Raw genomic sequence first — 14,966 nt, forward strand, 5'->3', positions numbered from 1 at the left:
TGGAAGTTTAGTGTATGTAATGATAAACTGGAGGTATTTTAAAAAGCAAGATAAATAGGAAAAATCAGTTTGCAGGTTACCTTCCTAAAGTCTAGTTCTGGTGCTGGCAATTATAGGGCTGAAGAAAGCACTGACCCACTCTAACAGGGCACCACCGTACCTGCTAAGACACCAAATGGATGCCCACGGAGGACCGTCAAACCATCTTGTGGCATGCAATCAAAAATCAGACTCCTGCTGTAGGACCCGGTGATGAAACTAAATTTTCTGTGTAGGATGGAGTATACAAATCCTAATAAAACTCTATTAAAACCAACTTCATGCTAAACAGACATTCTTCATGAGGTCAGTCAGTAAAAGAGAACCAGCCCTTGTCTGTCCTGATTTCAGGGTGTTCCAGTTGACTTTATCTCCCAAAGTTTCTGTTACCCTCTCCCTGTCTGTACTCTACCATTGCCTTAGGGCTTATTGATGAATTTTCCTGTAAACTGGGAACAAGTACAGGCCCCTCCTTTTCATATTTAAATACATTTTCCCCCCAGTATGAGGGATACCAACACTACCGTTCTTCCAACTGCGGGTTCATCATCACCAATCCGCAGGCCATACTTGCCTAGAGCCTAATTCAGCTTCACTTAACTCTGTAGAAACCCTAACTTTAATTGACTTCAGTGGGAGTTGGATGAAACCTCAAGAGAAAGGAACCAAACTTTGGAGATCAAACTTTTTTTTCTCTTCTAAGGCATAGCACCAGCAGTCTACTCCTTTAGACAGTATCTTTTCTTAGAAAGTTAAGTGACAACATCAACAGATGTAACAGGCTAGAAAATCTAAAGTTGCATTATAAAAGAAGCTACTATTACTTAAACATTTCCATTTTGGGTCACTTTGAATAAATTGGATGTGGAGCAGACCCACTGAATGAGCAAAAGAAGGTAATAAAAGGCCCATGCCATCACTTTTAGGGTTACATTCATTTGCATGAGCAAATCAGCAGCTGGGAAGAGTCTGATGAAAGTAAAGCTGAACAGAAGGTAGTAGAGGCATAGACAGGAAATTATAAAGAAATAGTAACCTGCTAATGAAGTCTAGGTAAAATGAACTTGAAAATTGCTGCTACCAGCTATTTTATGGAAGAACAAATAAAGTTACAATTATTTTTCAGATTTTTTTTTTGTCTCCATTTAACCACAGAATTTCTGAAATGGATAGCAGTTGGGACCACACTTCAACAGACCAGTGACAGTCTCAGAATTATTGAATTTCAGAGACCACTGTGAAAGGACTTCAGCATAAAAGGTCTTACACAAGTCTCAGCCATTATCAGCACCAAAGACTTTTGTGGACTTTTTTTCTCTATTTCATTTTTTCCTTTGTGCATAGACCTTCTTGGCTGCAACTTTCCCTCTGGAGCAACCACTTTTCACACAATGTTGAAGATGAATCAACGTGCCTGAAGTAAGGGAATAGAGGTTTTACTATATCAAACAAATTAGTTCAATTTTCTTATTGCTCTTTTCACTACAGTTAATGTGTAATGTTTTAGAAAAATAAGTGTGATGTAAAACTACGTAGTTCTAGGGGCAGAGGGGAGAGAAGAGGTTGGGGAAGGGAGCCTTTCCAGAGAAATGTTCACAGATCACAGGGGGCTGCTGTGTGGTGAGAAACAAGTTGGAATAATTTCAGGTGAGTCCTTACTCAGTGCTGCGCTAGGTATGGACCAAACAAGCAGAGTTCGGTCCCAGATTGTCGTGGTTTTGTGGTTTCCCCCCCCGCATAAACTTTTGAAGGAAATTGCTTACAGTAAAAGTTGAGCTTGTTCCAAAGACAGATAGAAACTATTATTTACCCCTAGGTCACAAAAAAAATTCTGCTAACCTTATAGAGTTTTAAGCTCAGAAAAAATCCCTCTGATATTTGGACCTACAAATAGTGACAATATGAAATTCAGACCACTATGAAAGTTTCAGGATTTAGTTCACAAAACCTAATAATAAAATATTATTCATATAATTTCTACCCTCAATTTTTTAATTTAACACCTATGTGTCAAGGTGTTTTCTAAGACAAGCTTCAAAAACAATCACCTTCACATAATTTTTTTTAATTCTGTCTAGCTATGGCATAATAAATATCAGAGTATAGCTCCTTTTCACGTGTATTGCTGATTAGTCTCAGTCCAAATTAAAATACTTGAGCACTGAACACTAGAAAATGATATTTGCTCTCAAAAGTCAGCGATCCCAATGCTGTTATTGACTCTGTGAGATGATGTCTTGGAGAGCACAGAACTGCCTTTACTTCAAAGGGGCTACATGTCAGTGGAAGGATAATTACAGCAATTGAGACTTCATTAAGCATATGCCAGAGCAGGAGCTATTTTATTAGTGCTGCAATCCTAGTGTGTGTTTAGTGGTTTTGGTTTTTTTTTTTAATCCAAGGCAGGTGACTGTGGTGTCAGTCTCCCTTCTCATCCCTGAGGTCCCACCTCACCTTCTAGCCAAGCACTGCCTGGTGGGCAAGTCCTGAGCTTGGCCAGGCAGGAGAGCATTGCCTACGCCCGTCAGCTGTGAGCACTTTCTTTCAGAGCACAGCTGGGAATGAAGAAGAGCAGCTGATAATCACTCCTGATATACTAGTCTAGGGAATATAACATTTCAGTGCTTTCCTGAGCCCAAGCAAATTCAAATCAATATTGCTCATTCTGCAGGAGAACCGCTACAGGCTGGTCTCAGGGAAGAGACTCTTCCCCTCCTGCTGGAGCTGGCAGGAGAGGATTAAAGATTCATAGGAATACCAAGAAATAGGAGCAGAAACAGACTCTAAACCCACAACTAAGACACTCAGCTTTATAAAGGGAGATACAATTCAAACCATCACTTTAAGATTATGATTTTATCAAGTGACTGTTTAACATAAAATGCAGAAACAACCTGAGGCAGAAGTCAAAGACCCTTTTACATGAGGCAGGACTGCTCATCTCATCCCATCCTATCATAGAATCATTCAGGTTGGAAAAGTCCTTTAAGATCATCGTTAACCCAGCACTGCCAAGTCCACCACTAAACCATGTCCCCAGGCACCACATCTACACGTCTTTTAAATACCTCCAGGGACGGTAACTCAACTGCTTCTCTGGGCAGCCTGTTCCGGGGACTGACAACCCTTTCGGTGAAGAAACTTTTCCTAATATCCAATCTAAACATTCCCTGGCACAACTCAAGGCCATTTCATCTTGTCCTATCCAACTTGTTACTTGGGAGATGAGACCAGCACCCACCTGGCTACAGCCAACCTCTTTTAAGGCAGCTGTAGAGAGCAACCAGGTCTCCCCCCAGCCTCCTTTTACTCCAGGCTAAACAACCCCCTCAGCTGCTCCTCATAAGACTTGTGCCACCACCTTCATTGCTCTTTGGACATGCTCCAGCACCTCAATGTCTCTCTCATAATGAGGGCCCAAAACTGAACACAGCCCTCAAGGTGTGGCCTCACCAGTGCCCAGTACAACTCCTCTCCACACACCCAGTTACCCACCTCCTCATGTGCACCTCCTTCTCCACCCTTCTGCTGGCTGAGGATTTGGCATATTCCCCCACTAAGCAGGTCCACAGTGCTCCTATTTTAAAGTGGTTTGGGATTTTTTTTTGGTGGGTTTTTTTTCTTTTTAACATTGCCTTGGTGTAGTAGTACAAGTACAGAGAAAAGCCTATAGACTCAGCATCCCAGCTTCAAACCCTGGCAGCTCTTATGCACAAGTAAATACAAATGCATGAGTGATCCTGCTGCTCCTAACGAGATTAGCAACTTCCTTAAAGCTCTGCAGGGAGCCAGCTTGAAGGAAACAGGCCTTACATCAGACTTCACTTCTAAGGAAATAAAAGAATAACAGTCCACCCCACAGTCTTCTGTCAAGTATTACTATTTAGGCAGCAGCTTCTTAATCAGTCAGGTCAAGCTCATATATAGCTACACAAATGAAAGCTTCTTCACATGTACTTTCTCCTCCCTACATGTTTTTCTCTCCTTCCTAGCTCTATACAAAACACTATTCTTAAATAATGCTATATACTGATTATATATAGAAAAAACAGCTGACCTAAAGAACTTCAGCTAGAGAAGAGCACCTGCCCAGAGAAAGAAACACAGCTTACATTCCCACTTCTGCACTCCAGAGCCTCACTAACAAGCAGAGGAAAGTCACATGTTGAACTTTATAAGTGTGTTAATGAGCCTCCTAAATAACAACAGCTGGGGCTGGAGAGCGGCCCTGCATAAATAGGCAAGGAGGGGCTGGGGGAGGGAAGGGAGGGTTTGGGCTGGGTCAGGGTTAGGTAGCGTGGGGCAGCTTTGCCCTTGCTTTCAAGGGCTAATTATAGCCTGTGGCTCTTTGTTCATTAGCTATAGCAAAGTTTTAGTGTCTTGCTTTGTCTGAAGTATAAAGCTGTGTCTTTAGAAGGTGGGGTTTTTCTTTCTTTCTTGTTTGGTTTTTTTGTGCTGTAAGTGCTAATGTTTGTTTGTAGAAACATGGAGTAGGTTCTTTTTTTGGTGTTAAAGGTTTTAGCACAGCCTTAGCAGTAACTCTGTAAGGCTTTTGTTCTCTGAGAGTTAGTTTAAGGTCTCAAGCTGTTGGAGTAACCCTTCTGAACTTTTTTCTTATTTCTTATCACTTAGCTGCCTGATATATTCTGTCCCCTATTAGAATGAAATAACTTATTTTTCTCATCTGAACAAAAATAGGCTTGGAGCACCCTCAGTTAAGAAGTATGCATACAAAGCAAGCAGTAGCATAGCTGTTCTTGTCAAAAAAGTAAGTTTGGCTTAATTCAAGCTTTAAAGGCTTTAAGTAATTTGAAAGTAGAAAAACAGTTATATGGTATGACAAACAGCTGAGTGATCAAACAGTAACTGTGGAGCTTGCTTTCCTGTGAACCTAGCAGAAAATTTAACTTCAGACTGTTTGTGGTATAGGGCAAGTTAAGCTTGGCAATGTGTTGGCCTCTGTAATGAGAGGTAGAAAGAGAAATGAACCATTTCTCTAGGAATGTAGGTGGAACAAATATTTCTTGAGTTTGCATTCTACCTACTTATTCCTATGTCTCAATGTTTTACAGAAAGAAACTTCAAATAATAAAACCTCCTCGCTTGCTTAGCTTCTTGTTCTTCTGTCTCTTGTATTGCTAGGAGAAGCAGATACAGGCTTGCTAGGTTAGCAGGAAGGCAGGAGGCTTTAGCTAGTCCATCCTATTCCAAAATAACTATATTTATGATAGCTTCCTCCAATAACTGCTGTACAGAGGTTATCAGCCTTTCTCCCAGTCAAAGGAAAACAAACCAGTAACCATCAGGACCATGTGCCTCTTCCCTCTGTAGTGTATGGGTGGGTGGGCTGGTTTTGGCTGGGGGTAGAGTTAATTTTCTTCACAGTTGCTGGTATGGTGCTATGTTTTGGATTTGTGCTGGAAACTGTTCATAATGTAGAGATGTTTTTGTTACCGCTGAGCAGTTTTTACACAGCATCAAGCCCTTTTCTGCTCCCCACCAGTGAGTAGGCTGGGGGTGCACAAGGAGTCGGGAGGGGACGCAGCTGGGACCACTGACCCCAAGTGGCCAAAGGGATATTCCAGACCATATGCTTTTTCAAAGAGCATAGTCAGTGTTTTCTACCTAAACAATTAACCTGTTTTCCTGTAAGTGCTCATACTAGCAAAAGGTCTGCATTGGTTATAGGCTGTGTCTCCTAAACTGCATAGGAAATTCTAAGAGAAATTTTGTTTCCTAGTGTATAGGACATGTTATACAGCTCGTATTGTCTTACTCATGTTAATACTATAGGAAAGGCAACTCTCTTTCTGCTGGCATGGTATATCTTCCAAATTCCTTCATATCTAACTAATTCCTGTCCCATCGAAAGTACTATAAAGAACACTTGCAATGGAAGCTGTATGCGAGGCTAGTAATCCTTTCTCCTGTAGGTATTGTGAGTCAGAGGCAAGGGTTTCAATTAAAAAAAGAACTAAATATACAATCTCTTTCAATAAAAGCACATTCCCAAACATTCTGAGGTAGTATGCTAACTTATCATAGTTCACACCATGTACTTCATCCCCATGGCATATAACTTTAGATCACAAATACAGTGTTTGTGGATGTCTAAAGAACTCTGTTTCTGTTCTCTAGAGACTTGTTATTTCAGATAATGTATTTTTCAGGCCTATTGGTCAACAGCTCACATTTCCAGCTTAAGGAACGTTGTGGCAAAGGCTTTCTTTGTTCATGGATACCATTTTGTCAGCTCAATTAATCTGGGGTGAACTCACTTGTTAACCATTTATTTGTTCTGAATGTTTTCTTCTACTCATTCCTATTTGTCAAATCATAATTTTACCCTACAGCAAGAGTAAAATATATAGCTTACTGACTCAAGGATGGATGTGTTGTCTTTCTGTCTGTCCCATTGATACATTTCAGGAACTCTTTTCTGCCCTTAAGGACCAGGTTTCACTTCATTTCCTTGATTATATACTTCTTTCCTATAGCTGTAAACACAAAGTGAACTGACATTTCCTCTCTGTTCAAGGCTTGCGGGCTTTAAATTGATTGATGAGTTTCTCTACATCTCTGATATACTGCATCCTCTTTATAGATCACTATTTACCTTCTCATGGGAGTTTCTTATAACTCTGTTTCTTTAAGGAGAATTGAAGAAACATTGCTGAGAAAATTGCAGCACCTGTGGATGTGTGGTCACTCCTGTTGAAAGTGGGACATCATCTAAAAACTGCAGATTCCTACAGTCCAGAACAAGACAATTTGGTAACTATGCTATTCCCCTTTTTAAGACACGTGTACTTTTCCAGGGTAAAATTTCTAATCATCTTCAGCTAGTTATGTTAGGAAGCCATAGTTCTTACTCCAGACATAAAAAGATCTCAAGCAGTTTTGATCTGAGTTCTAACACCCTGGAGGAGTTTTGTGAATGTATATGGCTCAACTTGCAAAAGTCAATGTTAGGGAGAAAAAAAAAAGTCAAAATATCACTCAAGAGCTTTTCACTTTTGGTCGCTACAAAAAGTGTTAAGAAAAAATGACAGCAGCAGTGTACATGCATGTTCAAGCCTTTGTATTGCTCTGTAAATGCTGATGTTGGGGGTGATAATACACCTATAAAAAGGAGGAAAAGGCAAATTGTGTCTTATGCTTAGGGCTGTCTTAGAAGAAAATTCTGAAACATTATGCTAAATGCATTACTAGATCATTGCTTGTCACCCGGTCTTTACCTTGTCCAGAAGGGAAGACTTCAAAACCAACCTTATGGTTAAGAAGCAGGAGGAGGCAATGGCAACAGACACAAGGCATCCCCAAATCAATTCCCCAGAAAAATCTTTTTCATTCTTTACCTGAAGCACTGAAAATTATCAAGCAACCTGACCTAATCAGATGCCCTTTGATTAGAGAGTTTATCTCTCCAGAAGTCCCTTCCAAACTAAATTTTTCTATGATTTTTGATTATCAGGAAGGAATCAGGTATTCAAGAACAGAAGACAAATTTTCATGACAAATCTAATGAGCAAAATGCAGGATTCAAATTATAGCATTGAAGTAGCAAGCACTAAAAGGCAAAATAGTCATTCCACTCAGACCTGAAGTAGTATTAATGTAGGAAGGTTTGCTGTTTGCTCTTCTGCCATTCCATATGGGTGAAGGAGCTGACATAACCAGTCATGTCAGGACACAGTCCTTTAGACCTTCAGGCTTTCTTTGCATGTGTCACACCCAGAGAGCGATGATGTGTTTTAGTCCCTCAAGAAACCACAGAATAAAAAAGGGCCCCTTAAGAAGTGCAAACCCCAGTGTCCTTTAAAGAAATGAAATCAAAGTTTACAACGAACTTATACACTTCATGCACAAATAAGTTCCAGCGCTAATCAGGCAGGGAGCTGCATAGACTCCTTCCCCTGAGCTACAGCAGTTGATGCTCAGGCTGCACGCAACGTGAGGCTGTTCATCATACCTCCGTAATGTGGTGGAGGACCGCAGAGCAGAACCACTCCTTGTCCTTCTCTGACTGACACTGTGCTTCTTGTTTTTGCTTCAAAATTTTCAAGATCTTGAGAAAGGAGGAGAAAACAAGACACGGTTATTATTGGTCTGTACCCCAAGCTATGCAATGCTTATGTAACTCAAGAACATAGTCATGTATTCAAGAGTGTAATATAATCTCAGGATGTGAATTGCCACACTGTATAGAAAAATAGCTTGTCCAGCCTAGCATTGTCCTCTGGCAATCATGAAATACCTATTCATAAAGCAATTAGAGTATAACCCTGTGAGCTTGTATTTACAATTCCTAATTGCAAAGCTAGTGTATTATTCCATGGCTTTTTCTAGCATCATTTTTTGGAACTTATTAGATTCTTAATCTACATGAGCAAGAAAACATTTTGCATTGTTTCCTTTTCTAAAGAAAAAAAGCAGGTGTGCTCTTCTGTATATACAAATGATAATTAAACATCATCAGGACTCCCACAGAGCGTAGTTTAAATGATGATAAAAGTATATTGTGTTCTTAATGAATCTGTTCTGTCCTAAAGCTGGCTGCAGTAAGTAGATATGTTTTAATTCACTCAAATGTTAGCACTAGTTTTAAAGGGAAGAAAGATGATACATTCAGTATGAAATCATGTGATGGTTTGGGGAAATCTCCTGTATAAACATGACCATGCCTATCTCCCATAGGTGATTTTTATGACTATTAATTTTTTTACTGAGTCTAACATCATACTCAATCTCTTCTACTTTCTTGCATTTTGCTAAGATATGGAAGTATTTTTTATCAATCTCATTCCCTTTAATTTGGTTACAGAACCTGACACAATAAATGTACTTTAAAAACTGATTATTTACTTTTTTTATTCAGTTCATCCTAATGAGAAGACTTTCTACTTTTGTAAGAGTACTTTGGGAAATGATTGCTTGAAATACATTCAAAATAGTTTTAATGTAATATCAGCTTCCCCTTTAAAATCTTTATTCCATAGTGTTATAGACTGCTTGCCTTAAGCTTATTTTATTTACCTTGCTGCAGATTCTTGTTTCAAACAATTGTTCCATTTTTCATCAGCTGAACAACTACCTGATCCAGAGTTCAATAGAGAGAAACAGTTCTCGTTGGTCAAAGCAATAATGATTGCTACCTGCACAGGCTCAGCTATTTATGTCAATATATCAATTTTCTCCCCCTTAGTTGAACTTTACACAGTTAATTTTTCTTTTCCTCCTCTTCATCTCCTGTATATTGGTCTCCTATGAAGACATTGTCTACTCAGAGGTGACTGAATTGAATTAGACAGCTGTAGCACCTTCTTGTGCTGTCATAGCCACAATAGATGGTACCTGTCAATACACTGAGAAAGTGTTTTAAACTCTGATGTTCTTTTAATTGCCTGCTGGCTAGATCTGTCTTGCAGTCTGGGTAGTCCAGAGGGACCAAAAAAAAGACAAGAAAGGGGGGGGGTTGAAAATTACTTTTATTCCATCTTGTAATACTAATTGGGAAAGAAAACAGTGGATGGATGTAATATGACCAGCTGGAGTTTGGATTCATACTTAGAAGGTACTTACTGGTCCGGTCTCCAAATGTGTGGATTTATTTACTTGTTCTGAAAATTCAGTCTGAGAAAATTTATCAGCTTTCTCCTTTTTCTTTTCTTTCCTGTGGGTTAAGTGTTTTCTGAGAAGACCAGCACAAAATGTTTGTGTGGAAATGTGGCCCCTAGGTCAACTGTCAGGACATTAGATGGGGATTTGCTTGAGTTGGCTGCCCTGAGGCTTGTGTGCTCTGGGAGAAGGGGCAGGCTTTGCATGGAAGAAAAAAAACCACCCTTGTATTTTCCTGTTTATTATGTTAAATAGAAAAAAGACTAGAAAGCTGCAAAACATTTAGATCTTTTAGGATTCAGGCACTAGCAACAAAAACGGTCACATTCGCCTTTCCTATCGCTTTCCTTAGGCTGCTAATACAAGGCAGATTCTGAAGTTTCTACATAAAAATTGAATTAAAAAAAAAAGAAAAACTCTTGGGCTGAATGGAAAATATATGTAGTATAACTAGTGGTTTCCAATGCTTTCTGCTATGGTAAATCAAGTCTACTTTTTTTGCTGAGAACAAAATTTGACTTGTTATGAGACACCTGAGAAAAGAGTGAAAGATGAAAAAAAAGGAAGTGCAGTGCAGCAGTAGCAAAAGGTTTTCATGACAATTCAGAATTAACTATGTAATACATTACTCTGAAATTGGAATAGATTTTGGAAAGTAATAAGTTGCTAGTTGCAATTCTTAGTTTAATGACATGATATGTCATGGTATCATTTTTACTCTAATTTTAGAAACTGTATCACCTGTCTGCTTCATTAAAATCATGGCAAGTATCCCTGATTTAAATATCAAAAAAGCAGTAGTACTAGATCTCTTATGGGATCCACTATTTTATAATTAGGACTACTTTTGATTATGTGGGGGAAAAGTTGACTTTACCTTTTTAATCTACAATTTTCAACTTTAAATTGAGTATCAAAATCTGTATGCAAGAGTCCAAGTTCCTTCATAGCAGCTTTATGGTTTGGTTATACAAAGCAGCTCAGCTTTTCCTAGTTCTGGAGAGAAGATTTTCAGCCCATTACGCTTACTAGTGAATCATAGGTATAAAAAAAGTAGATATGGAGGCACATAAATGGTCATTTAATGTATTCCACTGGCCCATAACAGATACCCATAACAGTATGCTATGTCCTTCCTAATAGACACTTATTCAACCCATTTTTAAAGACCTCTAGGGATAAACTTTTTCTTTAGACAATCCATTCCAGTGCTTGACTTGAGATTGTCACGCTGCATCTTTTAGAAATCCCTACCCCCAAAAACCTTAGTGGGCCTAAACAGGAATTATCTTTTTTTCTCTACCTGAAGTTGATTTTGATAGATAATCATACAAAATAAATTTATTCAGTGTGTGTCTCTGTAATAAAGAATCATTGCATTAAAAAAAAAAATCTCTGAAAGAGCAAAATAAAGCAAAATGAGTAAAAATAACTCATTAGGGGAGTCAGTCTTACTTCTATTGTCATCTTTATTGGACCCTTTCTCCAGGCAGGCAGCATCTCATATGAAATATTACGACACCTCATTCAGATGGGATGCAATGATGAGCTATAAAATTGTTTATCTTAGTAGCCCAGGGTGATAAACAGAGGAATGAGGTGGACCATCAGAAATTTTTCTTTTTGCTGGAAGCAGTCTTTTTGCCCAAAAGATTTTTGTATCCATTTTTCCCCCTATGGGTTTGTGTGTATTTTCAATGATTAATTGCAATCTAAAATGTGTTAAATTATATATATAAAGATAACCTGAAGATGAATATAAACGTAGGTATTCTACTTTGCTCTTGTTGTTCTGAAAATCTGGCCACTTCTTTTTGCCCTGAGTGGGCATTTACACCAACAGAGCACCACCACTCTGTTCTCCCAGTTACCGTTACCTAGCGTGGCTTTATAACATAACATGACATAATCTAATAAAGCATAATGTTGCTTGTCAAAAAGAGTATCAAATAAGATTGCTAAGATCAGGTGTTTGGCACACATTTAGATTGCTAATATGCACTTAGGAATAGTATGACTATTTAACAGATGGTATATTTGCTAACTTCAGTGTTTCTGCAGAGATCTATAAATAAATTATCACCTAGTTCCTACATAATTCCTTCCATTCTTTGTCTGTATTTATGTCACTTCATGAACAACGAGTTCCCTCACACTGCATTGCTCTCTCAGCTGTGAGTTTTAACACAAAACCAACTATTTTCCAGCACTGTGTGTGCTGGCAGATTACTATTGGTATAGCACAATTAATCAGTTGGATGTGATAATGAGGTCACGTAGGCTAAGCAAAATGCTCAGGTGAACAAGTGATTCTTCACAGTGAAGAGTGGAAATATATGGACTCAGCTGTGTGTGGCAAGAAGTCATCATCTTCAGCTGGGAACATTTGCAGACCTAAGCAAGAAAGAACGAGCAAAACATATGGTGCTTTGTGGAAGCTGAATTAGAGAAGGACGGGGCTTTCTCTGATGTCAGTGGGAATATTTGAGGTGAAGGAGGCTTTCGGGTCCTTACCAGATATAAAGGGAGGAATGGGGAGAAGGTGTGGTCAAGGAAATTGTGCTGATACATGACCTGCAAGTCTTCAGTGTAGATATTTGATTACAATAAAAAGAGAAGGTGGGAAGAATAGCATTTTTGGATGAGGACCACCATTGGCGTAGCTTTGAGTACAGAGCTGCTGTTGAGAGAAGGCAAATAAAGCCGCAATGGTGGGTGAGGTGTTTACCTGAAGTGATGATCTATGGAGACAGAAACAAGTGTAACTGATATACACAAATATTGCCTGCTTAAGTACTTGTGCTAATGAATAGGTTCAGCCCCATGGTTTTTTTTTTCTTTAGTGTTTGAAAGCTCAGCACTGATATAATTGCTGATTGTATCATGAATATATGTCTTCCAATTTCCCCACCATTATTACCACCACATCTGGTTTTGGTTTGTTTGGGGTTTTTTTTATATAAAACTGCCTTAAAAGTCTTACAGTGGTAGGTTCAACTTGCACAACAGAATGTGTGAAGACATGGTCAGTTTTCCTGGGATTAGGGAGCTACTTCTTAAATATGTCTGATAGGAACAAAAACCTAATCACAAGTAGCAACTCATTCATTTCAACCTCCTAGTCATGTGTTTGAAATTCCTTAAGCTGCTCAGGGATAGGTGTAACACTTCCAAACCAGTCTGTTTTAAGAACAAGCATAGGACATCTCCGTATTGCCAAATAGCAAACAAGAAAACTGGGGCATTTTAATATATGAAATTATCAATTAGAGAAAGTCCAATTTATCACCTTGCATAATTACTAACAGTTAATCTGAATTAATGTAATTTCATGCTTTCTTGAACTTTTGATTTTTTCATAAATGTTTTGTCATTATATAATCCCAAATATTATAATTGTAATTGCTTGCTATTGAAATGTGCAATGAATGTTAAGGCATTAGTAGTAAGAGCACTTTACAAATTACCTATGCTCCTGAGGACAAATCAATAAAATTTTTCACATTTCTATGTGGCTGTGTCGAATTGCGATATATCACATCTGTTCCAGTTTCTTCTGTTTCTCTTATTGGCTATGATATATTGCAATATGATTGCTGTTACTGGATGTGATGTATCACAATAGAAATTCTCTCCCAGGGAAATGGGATAAAAGTTACCACCTCAGCAGTTCTTAAAAGAAGCTCATGGTTATGATTTGCTATAAGCGTTTCTAACACCTGTGTTATGAGCTGACCATTATTTACCTTCACTTACTTGTGACTGTAATGAATTAGGGGGCCCATTGGTAAGCGGGGGTCTGAATTCCATGTCTGATTCAGAGGAATCAGGTCTGTTACAGTTGCAAACAGAAAAACTGGAACTTATTTGATCTTTTAAATTATTTCAAATTCTAGGACGTCCCATACTTGGCCAGATTTTGGGGTTGGTTTTTTTTTTAATTCTTTCACGTATAGGAAGACCCAAACTTCTGTTGGGCTAAAACGCCTTTAGATACAGACTGTGCCTGTCACCACATGGTTGTGATCATCTGTTCAGACCACTCCAGAAGACATCCTGTGCATCTAGCCATGTCTCTTGCTCCTCCTCAGTATTGTTGTACTGAATCACCTTGTAGGAGACTGGTATCAGCCTCCTGCAGCTTGGTTAACAATAGGATGTGTAACGGAAATATCTTTCTTTCTCCAAATATCTCCCAAAGGAATGGCTAATCTCATATCCTACAACTTTCACTGGAAAGTAAACTCTTTTTTTTCAGCTTTCAGAACTGTAGTAAACTTGCTAAACAAACCCTCTGACAGTTCCTTTGTCTTGATAATAGTGTCAATACATTAATCTTTTCCCTTTACCATCTAATCTCAATTTTTTAAATGTCCTAATTGATTTTCTATGAATTCAATTTTGAGATTAAGAGCGGTGTTATCTCTAATTAAGGTGTCTGAAAGCTGCTTAACATTTCCCATTTCCTGATTTTTAAATACTTGCATTTTCCACTAAACACCTACTGAGGAGTTCCGCTCCCTCCCTATTTGAAATACGTGTGAGCCTTCGCTTTGTCAGCGTTGTACCATCACGGGGTCTGTAGGACTTGAACCTGCTTCAGCCAGGATGAACCTGGGCAACTGTCTCCTTTCACCAGGACAGGTTGAAAATCAGCTGTAATTCCCACTTTTCTTCTAATTTTCCACCTGAGGTGAAGGCTGCATCCTACCCTGGTTAAAAGAGAAAGTTGCCTTCTCCTTTCCCCCTGAAGAAGGCCACCAGGAGAGCCCCGCTGCTGCTCTCGCCCCAAAGCCCTGCTCCTCTCTGCCCTGACAGACCAGTCTGCCGAACCGGGAGGGAAAAGCACAATCGCTGGGTCTAGTCCTTCTCCAAAGCTTCATAATCAACCAAAGACCTTCATCAGTGCTCCTTTATTTAGTTAAATTGCTTTGGAGCTTCTAAGGAGAGAGGACCTGTAATTTACACATTAGGATGCACATGGGCCCCAGGTCTTCAATTCAGCTTAAATGGTATGAATAGCCAATCCAGGCACTAATTTTCAAGGTGGGGAACAATAATTTCTGCCACAGCCTGATTGTCTTTTTCAATTAAAGAGTGAAAATGCCCTTTACAAAGTAATATCAAGCTTCTCTAGAGGAAAAAATGGAAGGTCACAATTAAATTAAACAGGGAGAGAGTGGGGCGGGGGGGGAAATCCTTAGCTGACTTGATTTTTTGTTCATGTACTGAGAAACCCAGTGCAAAGAGACATATGCTGTGAAGCTGTAGTGCTGGTCTACATCTGGTTTTTGTTATTTTTTTCCCCT

The 14,966-nt window shown here is 39.0% G+C and overlaps 1 protein-coding gene across 4 annotated transcripts in view; it reads right to left on the bottom strand.

Moving 5' to 3' along the window:
• The window catches only part of LOC129211540 (contactin-6-like), a 146,859-nt gene that overhangs the window by 59,398 nt on the left and 72,495 nt on the right, over positions 1-14,966 (bottom strand). For all 4 annotated transcript variants that reach the window (XM_054838778.1, XM_054838780.1, XM_054838779.1 and 1 more), the window contains one exon: positions 8,012-8,107. In XM_054838778.1, the coding sequence (XP_054694753.1) occupies positions 8,012-8,107 (96 nt within the window). The remainder of the gene's footprint in view (positions 1-8,011; positions 8,108-14,966) is intronic.

This window comes from Grus americana, chromosome 11, assembly GCF_028858705.1.
Source record: "Grus americana isolate bGruAme1 chromosome 11, bGruAme1.mat, whole genome shotgun sequence".
Taxonomy (NCBI): Eukaryota; Metazoa; Chordata; class Aves; order Gruiformes; family Gruidae; genus Grus; species Grus americana.